Source organism: Agelaius phoeniceus, chromosome Z (assembly GCF_051311805.1).
Source record: "Agelaius phoeniceus isolate bAgePho1 chromosome Z, bAgePho1.hap1, whole genome shotgun sequence".
NCBI classification, from domain to species: Eukaryota; Metazoa; Chordata; class Aves; order Passeriformes; family Icteridae; genus Agelaius; species Agelaius phoeniceus.
Genome location: NC_135303.1, coordinates 84464253 through 84486409, shown reverse-complemented (window position 1 = coordinate 84486409; position 22157 = coordinate 84464253). Strand labels below are relative to the sequence as shown.

The following is a 22157-nucleotide window of genomic DNA, read 5'->3' as shown; positions in this document are numbered from 1 at the left end:
GTCTTTTGGATGCACATCAGATATGGGCTCAGAAGGTTGCATGGTCTTGCCTGGGCACTCTCCTGGAGGAGGGGAACTCCTCCAGGACTGCAAACCAGACTGGCTCAGCCCAAGATCTCACCTGCCCTAAAGCACCCATCTCGATTGAGATGCCTTCAGACAAATTCTCTTTCATTATTTAGGTTCTTTGAGTTCATGCCTTTGAATTCACAGTGTTTGCTGTGGTGTACAAGAAAACAAAGAGCAGACAAACCGGGTCTCTTTATTGCTATAAAGTGAGTTTAGCCAGCAGACAAGACAGACGAGTGACACATGACCCCTCCAAAAGGCCTGCCTTTAACACCCTTTTGCTCTTCATGCAAGCTTACTCACACAGCAGTTCATCAACTATATATGGCACACACAACCTTATCATAAACCGAGAGCATTTTCGCCTGGTTGAACATCACTTCCTCTGCTCTCACCTGGTCACAGTGTTACATCAGGGCTGCTTTGCTTAATCTTCACATGTGCACGTGTCTAGCAGCTATTTTAAGTCCTGATGAGTTGTCTTGCAAAGCGTCAGCCTGCTACAAGTGCCTGAGTTAACTTTTGCTTTTGAAAAGCACAATCACACCGTGGGACCCTAAAGGTCGTTGCTCTACTTTCTAATTAGCGCAAAAAAAATCCCCAAACGTCAGCACAGGCACAGGCCGGTTCAGGCTCAGCTTCCCTCCTTGGGTGCTGAGGCTTTGCCGAGGCCTCTGAGTGCTGGGTTGTCTGAAAGCCATGGCCAAGCTGCTCCTGCGATGGGGTCAGGCAGAAAATTCCTGCTGTGGGGAGGGGACTGTGTGGGGATGGGGCTGTGCTGTCCCCAGCTCCTGCTCCTGGCATGCCACAGCACCACAGTTCTCTCAGTGCTGGGGGTGTGGCATGGCTCCAGCACTGAGTACCAGAGCTTGATCCATTCTGCAGCCGGTTCCGAGCTCCCCACTGCCCACAGCCGTTGTGCTCAGGAGGACCCAAAGTGTCCCATGCAGGTGTGGGGTCGGCTGTGGAGCCTCTACCACTCAGCCAGAGCACACCAGCTGGAGGCATCCATGCTGCTGGGCATCACTGGGAAGGCTCTGGGTGGCCCAGGGGCAGTGGGCTGTGGGAGGGAAGGGGTTGGCTGTAATGGATGGGACATCCTGGGCAGGGACACAGCGAGGCTGGAGCAGAGGCGATGCAGGGTGGAGGTGCTGCAGGGGGAAGCAGAGGAGGGTGAGGGTGGAGGTGAAGGTTAGATGCTGCCCAGCCTCCAACACATGCAACGGGGCTGGGAAAGCACCTTGCCAAGGGTTTTCCCCCATCTTGCCCCCTTGCTGAGCCACAGCTTCAGCTCTTGAGCTACCTCAGACCCAGAACACCCACGGCAGCAAAGGGATGGAGGCAAGCTCCATGCAGCACAGGGAGGTGACTGCATTCCTCTCCCTTTCCATGGGAGAAGGGGTCAACATGCTGGAGGCAGAGCTGCAGGCTCCCTGCTTTCCTCCAGGCACACCCCACAGTGCCCGTGTGTCCCTGACTCAGCAGGACTCACCACAGCAGTGCTGGGGCCAGCAGCCATCATCACTTGAAAGGGAGGCTTGGCCCTGCTGCCTTCTCACAGATCCAGAGGTGCAGGTCACTGGGACCAGTGCACTGGGCAGGTTTGATGCTCCCATGGCTTATTATGGCACAGGTTCCATTCGATTTTGACTGCCACGGCCTGAATGGGGAAACAAACAACACATCAGGCACTGACATGTTCTTTCTACAAACCCTGCTGAGGCAGCTGCCACTGCTGACAACTGCCTTTTGTACACTGGCAGAGGAGAGGTTGGATGCTGCAGTCAAAGGGGGATCTCCCAGTCCTCCTCTACTGATTTCACAGGCTGAAGGCTCAGCTGATGCATCCCTGCACTTCCCCAGGCAGGCTGGGAAACACTGTAAAAGGTTAGCAGTGCCTGTGACACCCCTTTAGCCTGCCCCCTCTCAGCTTCGCTACTGGGGGTTGTTCATGCCTGCAGTGGGGAGAGCCAGGTCCTTCCTCAAGACACAAGGACAACCAGAGGAGCTGGCCTGAGCCTGGGTCTGCTCTGGGCACAGCTCCCATGGCGGGGCTGAGGATGGAGGGCCGGCTACCCAGAACCTGGCCAGACAGGCTTGTTCCTCCCCAGTGCTCTCAAACATTGCAAGAGGAAGCGGCAGCGAGCTGAGGAGGTGGTGCACGTGGCAGGGAGGAGCCCAGGATTCTCCACAGAAGGTCGTGATCTCCCTTTGATCTCCCTTTGGAGAGGAATCAAGAAGGTATGTGGGAGATAGACGTGGTGCTCTAACACCTTGCCTAGGCCCCAAATGAAATTTGGGGTTTCTTCTGTCCACACTTGCTGGCTCCTGCTTCTCTTGCCCTGCGTTTTACCCACCCCCAAGTCCTGGCTTTCCATTTGCGTGTCCTCTGAGCACCTCATCACGCCACTGCACCCATCTTCCCTCAGTCCCTGCTGCTCTGATACTCTTTGTTTCCCAGGGCCTGTGCCTGGAACTGGGTACTGGTGGGGTTTAAAACGCTTCCTAGAGCCATGCCAGTGGAGGGGAGTTTTGGGAAGAGGCAGTGCTGCCATGTACCTTTCATAAAGGGAGCCATCCACCCAGAACCAGGCCTTTGAGTCTCCCTCGCTGTCTGGGTCCTCTTCCTCCAGCCCGCCATAGTCATACCAGGGAAAACTGCCCTTCTGCAAGCCAATCCAGTATGGGACATCTGCATTCTTCAGGAAGGTCTGGAGAAGAAGAAAAAGTGCTTTTCCATGTTTTATTCCATGGCACCCATGCACTGTGGTACTATATACTTCACAGAAGGGTGATCGTCTTCCAATGAGTCCCTGGGGCTGGAAGTTCTCAAGCCCTGCTGCCCTGCTCCAGCTTGGGAAACATCCAGCGGTGCCAGAGCCCTTCTATCCCATGTCAACCAACAGCCATGTGCTCCAGAGAACAGCCTTGCACCCTCCAATGTTTTGGCAGGACAGGGGGCTCCCAGAACCACGCTATCTGGGGACTCCCAGAACCATGCTAGCCCATCTGGGGACCTCATGGCTGGACACACCCTCTGCTGCCCTCAGCTCCCCCAGCACCCTACCGGCACGGTCCAGCGACTCCAGGATTTGGTGACCAGGAGCTGAGAATATGTCTTCTCACACTCATCTCTGCTGTCTTCCCATGTCTTCTTCTCCGAGGAGATGAAGAGGCACTTGCCCCTGTACAGCAGCCAGCCCGAAGGGCAGCAATCTGTGGGTAGGGGCACAGCTGAGGGGCTTGCTCAGCCACAGATGCCCTAGGGGGTAACAAGGAACAGCCCCACACCTTCCCAGCAGACATCACAGGCTCAGTGTCTGCTCCAGCACTGCTTCAGCTCTTGGACCACTCTGTCCCCGCCATGTGGTCAAAAAAGCCAGCACTTGGCCCTTGGCACCTGCTGAGCAGTGCCAGTGCTGGAGCAGCCCCTCCCTGCTCCATCACCACCCTACCTATGGCTGTGCAGGAGCGCAGGAGGGCCACGGTGCTCTCGCTGTTGTTGAGCCTCCCCTGCACCTCCTGCATCTCCCTCTCTGTCCTGCCCAGCACCCCCGTGACGCGGCGCAGCTCCAGGCTCAGCCTGTCCAGCTCCAGCCGGCTGATGTTGCCCTCGTGCCACGCTCGCTGCAGCTCCTCTCTGGCCCACGCCAGCTCCAGCTGTGTCTGCTCCAGGCTCTGCTCCTGTGCCCTCAGCTCCTGTGACAGGCGGCCCTGCTCGGCCTTGTGCTCACGGGAGGAGTCCTGCAGGCTGCGGGTGACCTGCCAGTCTGGGGACAGGGGGGTGAGCTGGGACATGAGCATGGGACAGCTCGGATGTGGGACTGACCCTGCTTAAGGCAGGTGGGATGGGCAGGGCAAGGCAGGGGATTATCCACTTTGAATGGGAAAGGTGGGAGGGAAGGACGCAGCAGGGAAGTGTAGGGTTAAGGGTTGGGTAGGATCTGGCAGGGGAGAGCAGGATGAGGCAGGATGGGCATAGGAGCAGACACAGCAGATTAAGGGCAGGGAGGGTGCAGCAATATGAGGCTGGACAGTGCCAGGATGGAAAAGAAAAGGAGCAGAAACGGAAAGTAAGGTGAGGAAGCGGGATGATGGGAGGCAAGGGAGGTGCTTGGATGTGCGAGGGATATAGGCCAGCTCGTGGCAGACAGCACAGGGACTCAGCAGTGAGTGTGCATGAGCATGCCTCCATTCACCCACAGTGCCCACCCCAGCCAGATGCCCCCCAACCCAACCCAGAGAGTGAGATGCTCACACTCCCTGCCCCAGATGCTCACAGTCCCCCAACTCACAGCACGCCCCCAGGGCCACAGTGGCCACCAGCAGCAGGAAAGTTATCAGCAGTCCCACAGAGATGCACCACCGACGGGACCGGCACCCTGCACGACACAACAGACATCACCTGAAGAGCTGGAAAACCCCTGGCAGCCCCCAGACCTCCTTCCTGGATACAGGCAGGAGAGTGGTGGCATGACAGCACAGATGGCATGGTGTGGGTGATGGGAGTGGGAGGACCCCAAAACACCACCCACGACCAGCCCAGAACCACGCTGGGTCTGCTGGAATGCAGCTGGATGCTCACCTGGGCTGGGCTCTGCTCCATCCCCATCCTGCCCTGCCAGTTCTGGCTGGGCACTCTCGTAGGGGCTCTCTGTCTCATTCATGCCGAAGGCTGTGGGAGGAAGGCAGGGAGAGCAGCTGAGGCCGTGGGGTTGGGCACGGCAGGGACAGCGTGGCGGGGCCTGTGGGCTCTCACCTGCCTCCAGTGCCTGGCTGGCCGTGCTCCGGCCTCCCATCACTTTGGCAAACCTCAGGTCAGCATAAAGCTGGGCCATGTGGGGAGCACTGGGTGAACCCTGAGCCTCGCTGGCTCCCGCTCCACCCTGGGGATGCCTCTCTGAGATGTCCCCTTTGCTCCCGGTGACTGTGCAGTGTCTCAGAGGTGCAAAGGAGAAGTGCAGCCAGCATCTGCAGAAGCAGAAGTTTGCTCCGCACTGTAGCAGATGGGACTAGTGAGGCACGGCTGCGGGGACCAGCACCCTCTCATTGGTCCCAGAAACACCAGCCCGTCCCCTCCCACGCCCTAAAAGTGCTCATGGTCTCCCTAGGCACAGGGGCAGGGTGAGGGCAGCACAGCCAGGTGTCACAGCAGGGGCACAGCAAAGGATGGACCCAAATCTGTGCACTGTGGGGCAGAGCAGGGCAATCCTGAAAACAGGAGCAAACTGCCATGTGGACAGCTCCATGGAGTTGGAGGTCTTCACAGATAGAGATTTCCCCTCCCAGCCTCTGAGAATGGGAATTTCCCCATGATGTATTTTGTTCCACTAACTCTTATCCCCTCCCTGGTCCCTTCCAAAGAAGACCCCAGCTTTGGGATTGCTCCAAAATAGCCCCAGAGAGTAACAAAAATCAGTGATGTCCCCTTTGCCTTCCCTTCCCAAGACCACAATCCCAGCATTCACAACACCTTCTTGGTCCCTCCAAACACCTTCTTGGTCCCTCCAGGCCCCCAGTGTCTCAGAGGTCTCTACTGAACTGCATCTGGAGAAGGGCAGGTTTCAGAAGGCATGCCCCCAAACCCTCCCACTGCCTCCCACTGCATTCCACTGCCTCCCACTGCATTCCACTGCCTTGCCATTGCCTCCCACTGCCTTTCAGATGGCCAGATGGGCACATCTGAACAAACCAGCCCCTGGGACAGCACTGGAGGTGCGCAGTGGTGCTGGTGGAGCACAGTGTTACATAGCCAGTGTCCATCATCTCTGCAAGAGCAAGGGAAGTTCTTCCTCAGTGGCGAAAGGCAAAAAATCAAAGCCAGCTTCAAAGGGGACAGGAAGGAGGTTTAGAAAACTAAAAGTTGGGAAGCCTCTACTCAACCTCCTGGAAGAAAATGGAGCATGTTTGCCTAGGCATGCAGGGGCCCAGACCCAGGGAGGACATGCAGGGAAAGGCCAGTGGGATTTACTGGGCCACTGCTCAGTATGCCTTCTACTGCTTGGAAGCACCAGCCTGGGGATGAGGGGAGAGCAACAGGGCCATTTATCATGACCCTTTGGTGTCTGGGATGTGGTTTTCCACAGTGTATTTGGTGGCAGAGTGGAGAGATGTGGCCATGACGAGAGGAGAAGTGAAAGCTCATGCTGCAGTGTGGAAGTCTCTTTTAGGCATTAGGGCAGTGATGCTCAGATCCTGGAGCAGAGCACCAAGAAGAGGGAACCTCCATCCTGGATGGAGTCAGCAGCAGGGCTACGTGTTCCCAGCTGGAAGCCAGACCTGCTCTGCTCTGCCCCAGGAAATTTGATGAATTCTCTGTAGGCTGAGCCCTACAGCTGTGCCCCATGCTCCAGCCCCAGGCTGCACCACCCCAGTGCTGTCCCAGGGGACCCTGAGCCGTTTTGGGGGACGGAGGGGGAGCCAAATGGTGGTGCCTGGCCAATGGCAGGACGCCGCCACCCTGGCGGTACTTTCCCCTCCATCACTCCTTGCCACACTTCTGCTTCTGCAGAAACCAGCTGCGTTTTCATTTGAAGCGGAGCAGAGCCTGCAGGGCTGCCGGGGGCATGGCCCAGAGTGTGGTCTATGCTGACCTGAAGTTCGCGGCACGGCCCCTGTCCACTGCGCCCGACGACGATGACAGTCCCTACGAGAACGTGTCACCGCTGGGGCCAGTGACAGCAGGGCCCAGCCCAGGTGGGGACGGGAGCAGCCACGGGGATGCAGGGCACCAGGGGTGATGCCCAAGGGGTGATGATGCCCACGGGGTGATGATGCCCACAGGGTGATGATGCTCACGGGGTGATGATGCTCCCGGGGTGATGCCGCGGGTGCTCCTCTCTTGCAGGGCGCTGGACCCGGCCATGGCGCGTCCCCACAGCGCTGCTGGTAGCCAGCCTGCTCCTGCTGCTGCTGCTGCTGGTGGCCGTGGTGGCCCTGGGCGCTTGCCGTGAGTCGGTGGCTGCCGGGGGTGGGGGCGGCCGGGAGGGCACTGGGCTGGGTGAGGGACTGGCTGCGGGGGCTGCCAGGGAGGAGGCCTGGGCTGGGCTCCGGGGCTCCTGCATGGCCTCCACGAGCTGCCTCCACTGCCTTTCCCACTGCCTACTACTATCTCCCCTTGTCTCCCCTAGTCTTTTCCACTGCTTTTCCATTGCCTTCCCACTGCCTCCCACCCTTTCCTGTGGTCTTGCCCCTGTCTTCCCACTACCTGCCGATCCCTCCCACTGCCTCCCACGGTCTTCTCACTGCCCAGCCACTGCCTTCTCACTGCCTTCCGCTGCTTCCCAATCCCTCCCACTGCCTCCCACTCTCCATCGCTGCCTCCATTTCCTCCCACTGTCTTCCTGCTGCCTCCCATTGCCTCCTAATCCCTCTGACCACCTTCCCATCACTGCCTCCCATTGCCTCCCACTGACTTCCTACTATCTTACATTGCCCCACACTTCCTTCCACTTCCTCCCACTGCCTCATATTGCCTCCCCATTTTATTTCCACTGCCTCCTGCTGCCTTCCCATTGCTTCCCAATGCCTCCCTTTTCCTTCCCATTTTCTTTCCACTGCTTCCCATTGCCTCCCACTGCCCTCCAAACCCTCCTACTGCTTCCCATTGCCTCCCACTGCCTCCTATGCCTTCCCATTGCCTCCTACTGCCTTCCACAGATTTCTCATTGACTCTCCTTGTCTTCCCACTGTCACTCGCTGCCTTCCAATGTTTCCCCTCCACCTGCCACCACTGGGGCTTCCATTCCCTTCCCACTGGCACCCCCAGGACAATCTCCACCCACAGCCAGATACTCTCATCCCACTCTCCCTCGCCAGAGGCATGCCCCAGGCAGGGTCCCATGCTCATGTCCCAGCTCACCCCCCTGTCCCCAGACTGGCAGGTCACCCGCAGCCTGCAGGACTCCTCCCGTGAGCACAAGGCCGAGCAGGGCCGCCTGTCACAGGAGCTGAGGGCGCAGGAGCAGAGCCTGGAGCAGACACAGCTGGAGCTGGCGTGGGCCAGAGAGGAGCTGCAGCGAGCGTGGCACGAGGGCAACATCAGCCGGCTGGAGCTGAAAACCAGGAATGCCGATCTGGGTCATGCCCAGCAGAAGCTGGCTGTGTTGCAGGAGGAGCTGCGGCTGGTGCAGGGGAAGCTCAACACCAGCGAGAGGGCTGTGAGCAGCCTGCGTGCCTGCGTGAACACAGGTAGAGCGTGACGGGGTTGGGGCACAGGTGATGCTGCTGCCGCTGCTGTGAAGATGCGGGGGCTGAACTCAGCCAGGCTGAGCTCCCCAAGCATCCATAGAAGGATGAGCACCTGAGTTGTGCCCCTGCCCCCAGATTGCTGCCCCTGGGGCTGGGTACTCTTCAAGAGCAAGTGCCTCTACATCTCGGTGACAAACAAGACCTGGGAACAGAGCAACAAAGACTGTGAAGGGAAATATGCTCAGCTGCTGGTCCAAGATGAGTGGTCACCACTGACAGTGCCGGTACAGAGCAGGGGGGCTGTGGTACCCCAGGAGGGTGGTGATGGGCAGTGCCACACGGGGCTAGCTGCAGCAGTATCTGTGGAGGTGCCAGGGTGGCACCATGAGCCCCAGGGTGGCACCATGAGCCCCAGGTTCCCATCCTGGCAGTCTGATGGGAGAAGCACAGCCAGTCCTGGGGCTCCTGGGCACCTGGCAAGTGCTGGTCAAGAAGCAGGTGGCTGACAGCTTCTCTCCCCCCTAGTACTTTGTGCGTGCATCTAAGGCGTACTACTGGATTGGAGGAGAACCTCCTTATGCGGCAAGGAGACCTATGTGGACGGACAGAAAACGTTCCTTGTAAGTGCAAGAGTCCTTGGCACAAGCCCCTGCCTTTTTGCCATACTAGAAAGGTGCTGTTTTGTCCCTGTGACACCCCTCAATAGAAGGGTTGATGGACTCCCCTGAGCAGTGCCCCAAGAGAGGGGGGTGAGGATAGAGCCAAGCTCTGGGGTGCAGTGCCAAATATCCAAGTGGCAGAGAAGAAGAGCAGGAGGAGGAATGTGACACTTCCTCCTCCTGCTCTCTGTGCCAGGTGCCTTGCCTGCCCCAGCAGCACTGGGATCTCTGGGAGGTGGTGTCCATAGTGAGGAGGTTGTCACTGCTGCCCTCTTTCCTAGGAAACGCCATACTCCAGACTGCTGGTCACTAGTCGATGGGGAAATGTGGAATCAGCCATGCGACAAACACTACCCGTGGATCTGCGAGAAATCCCCAAATCTGAGCAGGGCACCTGAGACTCGTCCTCTTTTTCTGGCCAAGGACTGACTGCTGCCACCCCGGCTGCATCCCTGGACTCAGGAACAGGAGCCGGGTGTGCACCTTGGGATCCTGCCCCTGGTGCACGCTTTGCCTCAACTGCATTGCAAAACTGCTGGGGAAAAGTGTCTCTATTTTAAAGCAAGGATTATGAAAAACAGACCTTATTCCCCTCTCCCACACTCAAGCAAACACATATTATACAGCTTTGTACTGTGCCACTGCATGTCCCTGTGTGCCCTGGCCAATGCAGCTCCAGTGCAGAACCCAGCTCTCACCTTCTTTGTTACCCCAAGGCTGCCAGGGGTGCAGGATCTGCCATTTGCATATTTTTGGAGCTGGGAATGACACGCTGATGTCCTCAACCTGTACATTTCGGGGAGACCTGTGGATTTACAGCCTGTCCCTTTTCTCAGCATTGACAGCACTCATCCTGCCCTTTCTTCTGCCTTCATCACCTGCCCAGGGCTGGGTCCTGCCTGGAAAGGGTGCTGACAGTGAGACCATCAGCATGAGAAAATGCTAGAAAGCCAGAGACCATTTAGGAAGTGGGGGAGTGCTGGGGAGCTTTGAGAACGTGGTGGATGAATGAGGAAACTCTGAACCCACGGGAGGAAAATGAGGGCAATGAAGAGCCTGAAGACCATGGGAGGTGAATGTGTGAATCCTGAGATCATGGAAAGAAAGGGAGCGGCGTGGAACTGCAAATGAGGATGGTTCTGAGAAAATGGAGGTGCTGATAAGACAGTGGGAGAGAGGAAGGAGCACTAGGGAGACTTGGGAACATGGGGGAAAAGAGACACCCCTCCCACCAAGCGGGAAAGATCCCTAAGAATGTGGCTGGACCTTATCTACCAAAGGAGGGTGATGAGAGACCCCAGTCCAGGACCCAGGGTGACCCTCCCTGCCTCAGTCAGTGATTCTGCAGAGAGGGGAATGTGTTGGCAACCATTTTGCTAAGCTGGACCTGCAACAGCCAGCACAGCTTCACCACAAGTCCTGCCCAGCCAACCCAGTGCTCTTCTACAATGGAGTGATTGCACCAGTGAACAAGGGAAGGGCTGCACGTGTCACCTGTCAGACTTCTGTAAAGCCTCCAACACAGTCCTCCTCTAAATTGGAGATAAATGGATTCAATCAACGGGTGAACTGGTCAGTGGATAAGGTTGGACAGCTCCATCCAGAAGATAGTGCTCAGTGGCTCCGTGTCCTCATTGGACACTGGTGATGAGGTTGGTCCTCAGGGATTCACCCTGGGACCTATGTTATTCTGTACTTTTGTCAACAATGTGAACAGTGGGATCAAGTGCACCCTCACCAAGTTTGCAGATGACACCAAGCTGAGGTGGTCTGACACACCTGAAGGACAGGATGCCATCCAGAGGGACCAGGACAAGCTTGAGAAATGGACCCATGGGAACATCATAAGGTTTAACAAGGCCAAGTGCAGGTCCTGCCCCTGGGCTGGGACAAGCCCTGGTGCCAGCACAGGCTGGGCATGAACAGCCCCAGAGCAGCCCTGCCCAGAAGGGCTTGGGGGTGCTGTGGGTGAGAGGCTGCACATGGCCCAGCCATGGCACTCACAGCCCAGAGAGCCAAACGTGTCCTGGGCTGCATCCAGAGCCCCGTGGGCAGCAGGGCAGGGAGGGGATTCTGCCCCTCTGCTCTGCTCTGCTGAGACCCACTGGGAGCACTGCATCCAGCCCTGGGCTCCCAGCACAGGAGGGACAGGGACCTGCTGGAGAGAGCCCAGAGGAGCCACCAAGATGATCAGAGGGATGGAGCAGCTCTGCTGTGAGGAAAATTTGGATTGTTCAGCCTGGAGAAGAGAAGGCTTCAGGGAAAACTTACTGTGGCCTTCCACTACCAAAAATGGCTACAAGAAATCTGGAGAGGGACTTTACAGAAGGGCTTGTAGCAAAAGCACAAGAGGAAATGGCTTCAGACTGAGAGGGCAGCTCCTAGGAGAACTTCCATAGAAGGAGGCTGGTGGAGCCAGCCCAATGGCATGGCAAGGCTGGGACAGGATTGCAGGTCCCCTACAGTCTCAGCTATCATGAAAAGCAAAGACTTGCTGTGTCTGGCTTGTCCTGGAGAGTCCAGATGTCCTCCCTGCTCCCAAAGCCCTAAGCTCCAGCCCCCACTGCCCACAGTGTCGCAGTTGCCACTGCAAGGACACACTGCAGATCCCATCCATCCTTGCTTTCCCTAGGCTGAGTCAGCATGGCTGCTTACTTGCCCATCTTGAAATGTGGCTTCTCCTTTCTTCCCAGCTGCAGGATTTGCACTTTTACCCACTCCAGTATCAGCAGGCTCCCATCAAACCATTTCTCCAGGCCTCTCTGTACCCAGTCCTGCCCTCCAGTGTACACATTACTGGTGTGGTATTGCCCCCCAGCTGCCTGAGGCCAGCCCCTACCCACCATCCAGTGCACTGATGAAGGCTCCAAGGAGCACAAACCCCAGGATCAACCCTTCAGTGGCTGCATTCAGGGGAACAAGGGCGTTACTGACACCCACTGCAGCCCTCACATCACTCAGGTTTTCCACCCAAGCTCTCCTCCTCTACTCCTGACCTCATATATCCCCACTTTGCCAGTGAGGAAACCATGGGAAACCAAGTCCCAGACCTGAAAGGTTCATGATAAATGTCCCCCATTGCTCTCCCCTTAGGCACAGCCCATTGCTGCCACAGCAGGTCAGACAGGCACTGCCTGCCCTTGGTAAATCCTGCCTGGCTTTCCCCATCCGCACTGGATGGTCGCATGCCCAGGAGCTGTGCTGCATCATCTTCTTGGCATCAAGGCAGGGCAACAAAGCTCAGCTCAGGACAGGTGATGTAGGAATAAGAAAGGGCAAGACAGGAGCCAGCAGCAAATAGTGGCAGAGGCAAGGGGCAGCCAGGAAAACTAACAGAGTCCTCAAAGGGACTCAATGACAGCATCTTACCCACCTTCACCAAGCCTCCCCCAGTGGAAGGCAGCAGAGGTGGGCTGGAAGGCTGGTACAGATGTCCCATGTTGAGGAACACCTCTGCTCCAGGCAGCTGGGCTTGCAAGGCACAGTTAGAGATGCAGATGGAAAAGCAGATTGAGCTCAGGGTGGGAGCCCGAGGCAAGAGGCTGTGAGCTGCCAGCCTTGGGATAGCAAAGGGCAGGAAGATGAGCGGTGCCAGACAGATACACGGACACTGAGAGACACTGCAGGAGGCAGGAACTGCTGACATTTTGCATAATGAAGGAGAAGGATGATGAAAGCAAGGTGGATGGACACAGGGTGGGGGGCAGGAGAAGAGAGGAAGAGGAGCAAGGCTTGAGCACAAGCAAACATTGAGGGGATAAAAGCCCAGGTGTTCCTTTGTTGGGTATCCCTCAGAGGAACCTGAGAGGAACCTCAGAGGAACCATTTTGAGCTGTTTCTGTGTTACTGTGCTGTGAATAAATGGCTTTGTGGAATGAGACGTCTGAGACTCTTCCATGGGAAGCCTGTGACAAGCTGAGTGCCCATGGGCACCCCCCACGGTCCCACTGCCATCACCCAGTGCTGCCCCTGTGCTGGGGCATCCCTGTGGCAGTGAACACAGCCGAGTTCCACCCAGGCTGGCCACGGTCAGCACCAGCCCAGCAGCAGGATCTTGCAGTGAATGTCACCCTCACTGGGGTGTGCAGGGCACAGGGGGCAGCGAGCAGGGCCTCAGCAAACTGCAGGTCAGTGTGGGCCCCACTCTGCGCCATGCAGGCAGCTCAGCAGCAGCAGCAGTCCAGGAAGGAATCCACTTCTGTCCTTCTCCACTGTGGTCAGCGGGCAGAGTGTGGCTAAGACCATACTGCGTGGAGACACATCTTCATATGCACAAAAGCAGAAGTAGTTGCTTTATTTGCAAAAAGTCCTTTTTTTCCTGCATATGTTCTCATTTTAGGGCGTGGGGGGTGAATGGCCTCCCTCCTGCTCAGCATGCCCTGTGTTGTGAAGAGCCCAAGCCCCTGGGTACAGGGCTACCCTTCCCCATGCATCACCTTGCACCTCCCAGTGCTGCTCAGGCTGACAGGCTGCCCTGGCTGCGGGGTTTGGTCTTTAGCATGTGCTGGGAGGGAGTCCCAGTGAGGTCTGTGCCAGAGCTGCAGGCTGCTGGAAAAACCCAGAGGTTCATAGCAAAACCAGAACAGCCTCTGGGACCAAACAACGTCAAATCGAGCCCTAGCAGGCCTTTTAGGCCCTCACACATCACCCAAAGTGAGGATGTTTGCTGGAACCTCTTCAGACTGGGCAGGCACCAGCAAACAAGTGCTGCCCAGCCCAAGTCCTCCTTGGGATGCAGAGGCAAAGGGTCACCTCTCAGCAGCATGGCCCAGGAAGCAAAAGCCCCAGGAAACCAGCAGGATCAGAAAGCCCAGAGCCTTCATGGGACCTGTGCCAGCCTGCACAGGAGCTGCTGCTGAACGCTGCCTTTGGGCCATGGGGATGCTTGGATTCCTGCTGGCTCAATGCTGGCTCCTGGCCACAGGATGCAATTTCCCACTTGTGAGTGATGCCACCGAGTCTTAGAGCTGGAGGATGCACCTCCATCCTCCCACCCCCACACCCCAAAGCCAGCTGCAGTTATTGGCAGAGTTTATTGGCAAAGTGCAGAGTTCTGGGGGGTAAAGATGTCTGTGCCAGGAGGCAGCAGAGCCTGGGAATGCCCATGCCCTGGAGTCAGGCAGGGAACAGGGTGGTGGCACAGGCTGGGGGTCACCCTGGCCATCAGGGCCTCACACAGCTGTAGGTGGTGTTTCCCCAGAGGAAGGCAGGAGGCGAGGACTGGAGCCACTGCATGGTGGCTGCACTCTGCTTGCAGACCCATCTGAGGGCATCTGTGCACGCACCACCTAAAAGGCCCAAGCCTGACACCCTGCCACAGGCCTGGAAGGACCTGGTGTAGCGCTGCACTGGGAAGATCCTGCAGGGGAGAGAGTGGGCTGAGACAGGATGGGCAGGAAGAACCGAGGCTGTCCCATCAGCAGCTCCTGCAGCCAGGGACCAGCCATGGCACAGGGATGCTGTGGGAGCAAAGTTCACCCTCCCCATGGGGCACAGTCTCCCGCCAGCCTCTTCCCAATTAGGCCACATGCCCTGATGCCCCCAGCCCCATCAGTCACAAAGTACCCCCAGGTCAGGCCTAGCAGGGCTGAGCACTGACCAAACTGGGACTCTGCTCTTGCAGAATCCCCTGCAGTCCCTCACCCAGGCAGAGTGCGGGCACCAGGGTCAGGCCCCTGCTAAAAATGCCCCTTCCCTAAAATGCCCCAGTGCAATCCTGGGAAGAAAAGAGGTGGCCAAAATCTGGATCACATCCCTGCATGCCTGTCCCCAGCACCACCCCAAGCCCTGATGATGGGCCTTCAGCACACCCAGCTGGGAACAAGCTGATAGCCTCACCATTCCAGTGTGGTGCCATCCAGCCACTTCCAGTCAGACCTGAAGCCATCCTGCTTCAGCCCCACATGGAAGGCGTCCATGTTAGCTGTGCGCACCAGGAACGCCTAGCACAGGAGAGGACCCACATGAGCCCCTGGGGACACCCAGCCCAGCCACAGGTTAGTGATGGGGCTGTGCTGTGTGGGGATCGCCAGCTCCCTGCCTGGAGGCTGTCCAGGCTTTGGGCACACGGGCTGGGAAGCTGAGACAACGCTGTGCCTGCTGAGGGACCGTGAGGTGGCCACCAGGACAGCCCAGTGCTCACAGGGAGCTGGCAGGGTGCACTCACCAGGGTGCTGTTGGCTTGGATGGTGACCAGCTGTGCCCCTCTGGAGCAGCAGTCCTCTCTGCTCTGCTCCCAGCTCTTTCTGGCAGAGGAGAAGTAGTAGCACTGCCCTGCATCCCAGAGCCAGCCATCCGGGCAAAACTGGCACTGCCCTGCACACCAGAAACACCCAGGTGGGCTGGGGCAGATGGCCAGGGCTGCCCCCAGCCCCAGGGACCAGGAGAGCGACAGTGGGCAGTCAGGGCACCAACCAGCCCATCGTGTTTGTATGTCTGCCCCATGGACACCACTCTGCATTTGCCCTCATTTGTGAGCCCAGCTCCAACTTTCCAGCCCCAGAGCCCTGGGAAGAGGGGCTAGTTACAGGAACATGCTGGAATTGAGCAGGGGGCTGCAGGTTTGGGGAGGTGATACAAACACTGTTTACAAAGTGCTGGGGACTCAGATAAGGTTTCAGCTGCACCAGAAGCTGATGTCATCTTGCACAGGGATGCTGGTGGCATCCATCAACCTGGTGCTGGTGGTGTGCCCAGGTAACATTGAGCTGTCTGGGGTCATCTCTTCTAAAGGGGTCTGAGCAGTTCAGCCTGTTCAGCAGTGCTGGGGCAGCTCTCCACACCACAAGCTGGGGGACAGGCAGTGAAGGTGAAGGAATATGTTGGGAGAGAGCTCAGGGAAACATCCTCGAGTAGGGACAGATCCTGCTGCTTGAAAGCAGCAGTAAGGCCCTCTCCAAACCTTACCCAGGAGCCCACCAGGCTCTCTTACCTCCCAGTGTCTGTTTCCCATAGCTGGAGCTCTCCTCTATTCTCCAGAGACCGTCTGTGCAGCTTGTTTGTTGTTGCACTAAATCTGCAGCAGGAGAGCACAGCTGTGTCCTAGCAACTCCGGGCTCCTGCTCCCTGCAGCACCCAGTGTCCTCTCCCACAGGACAGCCTCTGGCTGTGGGTGAGGTGTCCCCTGCTTTAGCTACACCAAGCTAAGGTCCTTGCAGATTTTGCTGTGCCTGGGAGCCCTGCATGCAGCAGGCTTTTGGGGAAAGTGCTGCTGTCTTTCAGTATCGGTATCAGTGCCCTCCCTCCCACCCTTCATTGCCACCTGATGCAGTGGCTTTCCCCAAGCCCACGCTGTCGCCCCAGCTTCCTTTTCCAGACACGTAGGTGGTGTCTTGCCTCACCAGTTCTCCTGCTTGCCCAGAGCCCACAATGCCCTCAGCCCAAAGCAGAAGCACCCAGCTCCATGGGGAAGCAACAGCTCAGCCCATTAGAACACAAGGGCTGTGTTGCCAGCCCAGACCCCAGGGCCCTCTCTGCAGAGATCTGGGCACGGCATGGCTGGTACTTACAGTGGAAACTCAGGCTGACAAGGATGATCTGTGCCAGTAGGAGCGTCAGGGAGAGGAGACCCAGGCTGAGGGCTGCCCAGCACCAGGGCAGGCGCACTCGCTGCTGAGGGGCTGAGAAAAGGACTCAATGAAGACCAGGGTAGGGGGGAGGAGGCATAGTTTGGAGGGAGCAGTGAGGAGCCTTGAGCCAGGAAATGTCTGTGAATCCCAGGTGGGATGTCAGGAGGCACTGGGGGAGCCTGGGAAAAGTGGGGGAGAAGAGTCCATTTGCAGCAGCTTGATTGTCCTAGAAATTATCTCCCTGCACGCAACGCTTGGTGGGGAGAGCAGAGGGAAAGTGTCTGTGCTGGGGCATGGGGGTGCAGCGGGCATTCCCTGCCTTTGAGCCCCTCCTGCCCCCCACCCCGAGAGCAGGCACTCTGCAACAGCACTGGGGAGGAGCTGTTTGAGAGAGGACACCCAAAAAGAGGGAGTGGGGGGAGCAGGACTGGGAGGACATTTCTGGGGAAGGCAAGGGGCTGCAGGAGGGCAGGGAACCCACTGAGAGAGCTGGGGGCCCGTTACCTGGTGTGGGGGGAAAGCGCAGGTCGGCATACATGACACCCTCTTCCATCCCCTCAGTGCTCTCCTGCTCTGCAGCCCTCGGGGGCACTGACAGCCCTTTCCCAGCCCGGCCTGTCAGACGGCTGTGATGCAAAATGGAAAGTGTCACTTCCTGGTGGGGTCCCCAGAGGCACCACCTGGCCCAAAACCCGGGGGGCTCGTGGGGCTGCCAGGGACTGGGGGCGAGGGGCAGCCCTGTTGGGGCCAGCGTCCCGGAATCCCGGCAGGAGGGACCGCACACTCCTGGCTTGGGGGCAGCCAGCAGTGGGAATGGCTGCTGGCTCAAACATGCAGCCAGGGCCGGGCTAGGCAGACACATCAGGCATTTGTAAAGGACCTTAAAGTCATGTCCTTCCAAGCCCCCTACCAAGGACAGGGACACCCTCCACTAGACCAGGTGGTTCACAGCCCTTCCAACCTGACTTTGAACACTTCCAGGGATGGGCCATGAACAGCTTCCCTGGACAACCTGCGCCAGTGCCTCACCATCTTCATCATAATTTCTTCCTAAAACAGAAAAAGTCATATGGGAAGGAGCTGAGGTCACTTTATTCAAGCAAGGAGAAAAGGAGACAGGGGCGACCTCATCACAGTCTACAAGAGGAAGCAGAGGGGCAGACACTGATCTCTTCTCTCTGGTGACCAGTGACAGGTGACAGGAAGGGTTTAGGCTGAATATTAGGGAAAGATTTCTCACCCAGAGGGTGGCTGGGCACTGGAACAGGCTCCCAGGGAAGTGATCACAGCACCAAGCCTGACAGAGTTCAGGAAGTATTGGACAACGTTCTCAGGCACATGGGGGGATTGTTGGGGGTGTCCTGTGCAAGGAGTTGGACTTTGATGATTGCAGTGGGTCCCTTCCAACTCAAGAAATTCTGTGATGAATACCTATGCTAAACCTGCCCTCTGACAGGCTGAAGCCATTCCGCCTTCTCCTATCAAGACACACCCTTGCAAAAATTCCCCCTCCATCCCTCTTTAGTCCTTCTGGTACTGGAAAGCTGCTTAAGGTCTCCCCAGAACCTTCTCTTCTCCAGGTTGAACAAGCTTGGCTCTCTCGGTCTGATCTGCCCTAGGGACTGCAAGGGAAGACTGGGTGTCCTCGGGACACAGGACACATCCCCCTGCCCCTCTCTCCAAAGAGCAAGGCCACGGGGTGTTTGCTTACAAGCCCCTTTTTTTGCATGTGGCTGCAGCTGCATCTCAGCCCTGGAAAATGGGGGGGGTTGGGGTGCTCCTTCCCCCGCCTCAGCCTCCAGGGCTGCCGTGATGGCTCCCGGTGCCGTTCCCTCGTTCGGGGCAGCGGCAGAGTCCCCCCGCACCGCGGGAGCCGGCGGGCACACAAGGACCCGGCTCCGAGCTGCGGCTCTCGCTGCGGGAGGATATCCCGTCCAGGACTACGTTTCCCAGCGGCTCCTCCCGGGGCTGCACATGCTCCATGCGGCTCCCGGCGCCTCCCGGCAGCTCCCGGCGCGGCGCCCGGTGCGGCGCAAGGGCGGTCGGTGCCGCTCCCGGTGCCGCTCCCGGTGCCGCTCCCGGTGCCGCTCCCGGTGCCGCTCCCGGTGCCGCTCCCGGTGCGGCGCTGCCCGGCGCGGCTCCCGGGGCAGCCACCGGGGCGGCTCCCGGCCGTTCCCTGCGCAGCTCCCGGCGCGGTTCCCGGAGCGCCTCCCGGTGCCGCCCCCGGCGGGACATCCTCCCGGTGCGCCCCCGGGAGCGCACGGCCGAGCGATCCCGGGCACCCCGCCCCGGGCCGGCAGCATGCCCCGCGGGCGAGCCTGGACGCAGGCGGAGGTCAGCAGCCTGCTGTCGCTGGTGGGGGGCTCGGGGGAGGCCGCGCTGCTCATGGCCTCCACGTCGCGACCCAACGAGGCGCTGTGGCGGGAGATCTCCCGGGGGCTGGCGGCGGCCGGCTACGGGCGCAGCGTGGCCCAGTGCCGCTCCAAGTGGAAGGCGCTCAAGCAGGCTTTCCACTCGGAGCGGGAGACGCGCCGCAGGGCAGGACACCACTCGCCCCGGCTGCCGCCGCACTACCGAGCCATGAAGAGCATCTGGAAGGCGGCGGGGCGGCCCGTGTTTGGCGAACGGAGGATGCCAGGTGGGTGCCTGGTGGATGCCAGGTGGGTGCCGGGGGACGGGCGTGTGGGCTCAGCAGGGTGGCTGGAACGTGGGGTGCTGGTAGAGCGCCGGTGCTGCGTGGACACCCAGGGTCTGTTGATGGTCTTTTTCCCCTAGACGTGGCGAAGCTGCCCTCCAGAAGGCGCAGGTCAGCCCTTGCCACACGCTCTCCATCCTCACCAGAGCCACCAGGTACCCGTGGGCTCAGGCAGCTGGAGTGGGGCTTGTCCTGGCTGCGAGGTGGTGGGCACCCCTGTTCCCCCAGTTACTGAAGCTCTTTTCTGCACCCCTTCCCCTCCTCCTGCAGAGCACGGCGTTGGCGGGGACACCCCCAGCACGCTGCTGTCACCGATGCTGCAGCGTGCGAAGGACGAGCCAGAGAGTCGTAAGTACTGAGCTGCCCTGCTGTGCTGAGCTGCATGGCTCCAGCCGTGGCTCCAGCCAACCCCGTGCCAGCATGGTGGGAATGGGAGGCTAAGAGGATCAGGGGATCCATCACATGTCCCTCAGCAGGGATGGTCAACGATGGGTGTTTGGACTTCTGTCTCCGCAGACTTTGGCTCCAGACCAGCCCCAGAGCATGTGGGGATGGGGATGGCTGGGATAGGGCAGGAGGGAGCACCAGCCTGAGGGCATGGCAAGGCTGCTGGCTGCCCTAGGGCAGATCATGAGGCAAGAGATCTGGAAGGGGCAGTGGCCCTGATACTGCGCAGGGATCTCGTGGCTGGTGGCATTGCAGGGCATGTGACTCCCTTCCCTTCGGCAGTTCCTGGCTCCTCACTGCCCCGGTAACACCATAAAGCTTCAGATGAGTTTGGGCTGTGTGTGAGGGCCAGAGCTGCCTGCAGCTCCCCTGCCCTTCAGCTCCCGGTGCCACTCCCGGTGCATAACCTGCAGGCCCCTCACTGCTCACATTCCTGGGCATCTGGCCCTGAGGTGATGCCGGATACCTCTCTGAGTCTGGTTTGTGTGGGCGCCCCGGCCATCTTCCCACACTGGGTAACTACCTTCTGTCTCCCCAAATTCCCCCTGCAGTTTCAAGTGGATGTGGGATTCTCCTTCTCTTCCAGTCCTAGTGTGTTGTGTAGCGTTGCTGCGCGCTGCTCCGCCGCTGCTGCCTTCCAGCCCAGAGGTGGCTGCATTGCAGTGGTGGGTGAGTGACTCCTGCTTTTGTACCTAGCTCTGAAGTGCTTTGGGGCCCTGCAGGGCGCTCTGGAACTGTGGCTAGGGCATGTCAGGCTGAGGGGCTGGCCGGGGCAAGCCGGGCAGACCCCAGGCTGGTGGTGGTCCACCAGCAGGTCCCTTCAGAAGGCGTATCTCTCCTCTCTGCTTTCTCCCAGCAGCAGGTGGGGAACACATTGCTGGAGTGCCGCCCACACCCCCTGCCATGCCACGTAAGGCTTTCCTTGCCCTGCTCAGCCCAGTAAACCCCCTCAGCCCCACAAGCAGGGTCTGATATGGTTCTCATTGCAGACACCGGTTGCTGCTTCTCTCCCCTCTCCCTCCTGGGTGAGTACCATGCCCCAGCTACCATGCTTGTGTGCCCTGGCACAAGAGGTGGCTGCAGCTCACAGGCTGTGTCTGCTCTCCTTCCAGGCTGTCACACTGACCTGAAGCAGGAAGGAGCTGAGGGAAAGGCCAGTAAGTGTCTGCAGCTTTGAGTGAGTCCTCGTATTCCAGGGCACAGCTCCATCCTGTCCTGCCAGTGAGAAGGGCACGGGCTCCCAAAGGCAGTGCCTTCCCAGGGCTCTGTGTCATAGTCAGGCTAAATTTGGGTGTCTCCATCACTCTTGTTGTTTGCTCCATGCCAAGCTTTCATGACAGGTTTTCCTGGTGAGACATCCCTGGGGATGGGAAGAGGAAACCGAATGCTGCCACTGGCTGCTGCAGCAACAGGCTCCCACGGGACAGCAGCCATGAGTGAGCAGCCAGCAGCAGGTGAAGATGCATCAGACCCAAGCCTGCACGGTGGGTGCTCCCTGCAGCTCCACGGCAGCCTCACAGGGAGCTCTTGGAGCCGTGGTCAGGTGCCACTGACCCCTCTCTCACTGCAGGGTCTGGCGTGGCAGGCTTGCTCCAGAATGTCCAGCAACTGCTGGTGCAGATCCTGCAGACATCACGGCAGCAGCAGGCACTACTGGAGAGCCTGGCCAGCGACACCGTCTCCCACCTCCACCTCCTCTCCCACAGCCTCGTGCAGGTGGGCGAGACCCTGCACCAGCTCCTGCTCCGGCCACAGGCCCACCCTGGCCCCCTTGGCCACTATGTCCCCCACGTGCCCCTTTTTGAGGGTGGCTCCGGAGTGCCCTGCTCCCCCAGTGCTCCCCACACTTCCCCGGATCACAAAGAGGAGCCTCAGCTGTCCCCTGATGCCAGGTGCATCCCCCCCTGAGTGCCACCATCACTGACCCCAGGAGCAACAGCTTTGCTACAGAGCCATGGCACAGATCTTTATATCAGAGGTTCCAGATATTTTGAAAGTTTATACTAGAAAGACATTTAATAAAATTAAAAATAGCTTTTCTACCAGCGATGGCAAATGACCAATTCTTTCCCCTTTTCTGGGGAATGTTCCCCTTCTCACTTTCGAAATGAGCATGAGGGGAACTCAGCTATTTACAGACTCAGAGAAACTCCCAGCGCACACAGCACGGGGCAGATGTACTTTTTTTACCCTTTACAGCAGCACCTGGGGTGGGCATCGCACCTTCCTGGGAGATGTGCTGCTGTCTTTGGAGCAGAGCAGGGCTGCTGCCAGGAGTGGAGGCCAGGAAGCCCAGGCTGCATCCTTCTCCAGGGGAAGAGGCTGGGGTGGGTGATGCTGTGCTGGGGAAGCAGCGTGTGCAGCAGCCACGGTCCCTTAGTGTCCAGGTCCTTGGCAGGTTTTTTCCAGGGAACAGTCTGGGGCTTTCACAGCCTGGGCTTGCCACATGCTGTGGTGAGGCCCTCCTGCTCCAGGAGGGATCCTCCTGCTTCAGCACATGGATCATCATCAAGGTAACAGTAGCTGCAG

General features: G+C 58.8%; 4 protein-coding genes across 4 annotated transcripts; 2 read left to right on the top strand and 2 right to left on the bottom strand.

Moving 5' to 3' along the window:
- Nucleotides 1-266: 266 nt before the first annotated feature.
- LOC129133055 (B-cell differentiation antigen CD72-like) lies at nucleotides 267-4980 on the bottom strand. The gene is made up of 8 exons (XM_054652652.2): nucleotides 4829-4980; nucleotides 4655-4744; nucleotides 4365-4451; nucleotides 3525-3839; nucleotides 3137-3285; nucleotides 2629-2780; nucleotides 1562-1729; nucleotides 267-1220 (listed from the first exon to the last, which is right to left on the bottom strand). Exons 1-7 carry the CDS (start codon nucleotides 4905-4907, stop codon nucleotides 1591-1593), a joined length of 1011 nt encoding a protein of 336 aa, XP_054508627.1. The 5' UTR covers nucleotides 4908-4980; the 3' UTR covers nucleotides 267-1220; nucleotides 1562-1590.
- Nucleotides 4981-6510: 1530 nt separating this feature from the next.
- On the top strand, nucleotides 6511-12793 carry LOC129132875 (B-cell differentiation antigen CD72-like). Its single transcript, XM_054652367.2, is given in 7 exon segments — nucleotides 6511-6592; nucleotides 6595-6765; nucleotides 6917-7018; nucleotides 7945-8259; nucleotides 8395-8543; nucleotides 8785-8879; nucleotides 9200-12793. Coding segments are annotated over 7 exon segments (1062 nt in total). The 3' UTR covers nucleotides 9348-12793.
- Nucleotides 12794-13882: 1089 nt separating this feature from the next.
- Nucleotides 13883-17039, bottom strand: LOC129133234 (killer cell lectin-like receptor subfamily G member 1). Its single transcript, XM_054652883.2, has 6 exons — nucleotides 16991-17039; nucleotides 16427-16537; nucleotides 15850-15933; nucleotides 15085-15233; nucleotides 14757-14860; nucleotides 13883-14277 (listed from the first exon to the last, which is right to left on the bottom strand). The coding sequence occupies exons 1-6, from the start codon at nucleotides 17037-17039 to the stop codon at nucleotides 14082-14084; spliced, it is 693 nt and encodes a 230-aa protein (XP_054508858.2). The 3' UTR covers nucleotides 13883-14081.
- A 1607-nt stretch (nucleotides 17040-18646) lies between these two features.
- On the top strand, nucleotides 18647-21675 carry LOC129132744 (uncharacterized). Its single transcript, XM_077171711.1, has 8 exons — nucleotides 18647-19124; nucleotides 19262-19336; nucleotides 19452-19529; nucleotides 20485-20538; nucleotides 20618-20653; nucleotides 20741-20785; nucleotides 20969-21112; nucleotides 21199-21675. Exons 1-8 carry the CDS (start codon nucleotides 18788-18790, stop codon nucleotides 21534-21536), a joined length of 1107 nt encoding a protein of 368 aa, XP_077027826.1. The 5' UTR covers nucleotides 18647-18787; the 3' UTR covers nucleotides 21537-21675.
- The last annotated feature ends 482 nt before the right edge of the window (nucleotides 21676-22157 follow it).

Coding starts and splice junctions, on each gene's coding strand:
- LOC129133055 (XM_054652652.2), bottom strand. CDS start 4,907: ATGGCCCAGCTTTATGCTGACCTGAGGTTTGCCAAAGTGATGGGAGGC. Junction 3,840..4,364: donor TGTGGCCCTGGGGGCGTGCT/GTGAGTTGGGGG, acceptor CCCTGTCCCCAG/ACTGGCAGGTCACCCGCAGC. Junction 3,286..3,524: donor GCGCTCCTGCACAGCCATAG/GTAGGGTGGTGA, acceptor CCCTACCCACAG/ATTGCTGCCCTTCGGGCTGG.
- LOC129133234 (XM_054652883.2), bottom strand. CDS start 17,039: ATGGAAGAGGGTGTCATGTATGCCGACCTGCGCTTTCCCCCCACACCA. Junction 16,538..16,990: donor GCGCTTTCCCCCCACACCAG/GTAACGGGCCCC, acceptor TCCTTTTCTCAG/CCCCTCAGCAGCGAGTGCGC. Junction 15,234..15,849: donor TGGGAAACAGACACTGGGAG/GTAAGAGAGCCT, acceptor TCTGGTGTGCAG/GGCAGTGCCAGTTTTGCCCG.
- LOC129132744 (XM_077171711.1), top strand. CDS start 18,788: ATGCCCCGCGGGCGAGCCTGGACGCAGGCGGAGGTCAGCAGCCTGCTG. Junction 20,539..20,617: donor CACACCCCCTGCCATGCCAC/GTAAGGCTTTCC, acceptor TTCTCATTGCAG/ACACCGGTTGCTGCTTCTCT. Junction 20,786..20,968: donor AGGAGCTGAGGGAAAGGCCA/GTAAGTGTCTGC, acceptor CTTTCATGACAG/GTTTTCCTGGTGAGACATCC.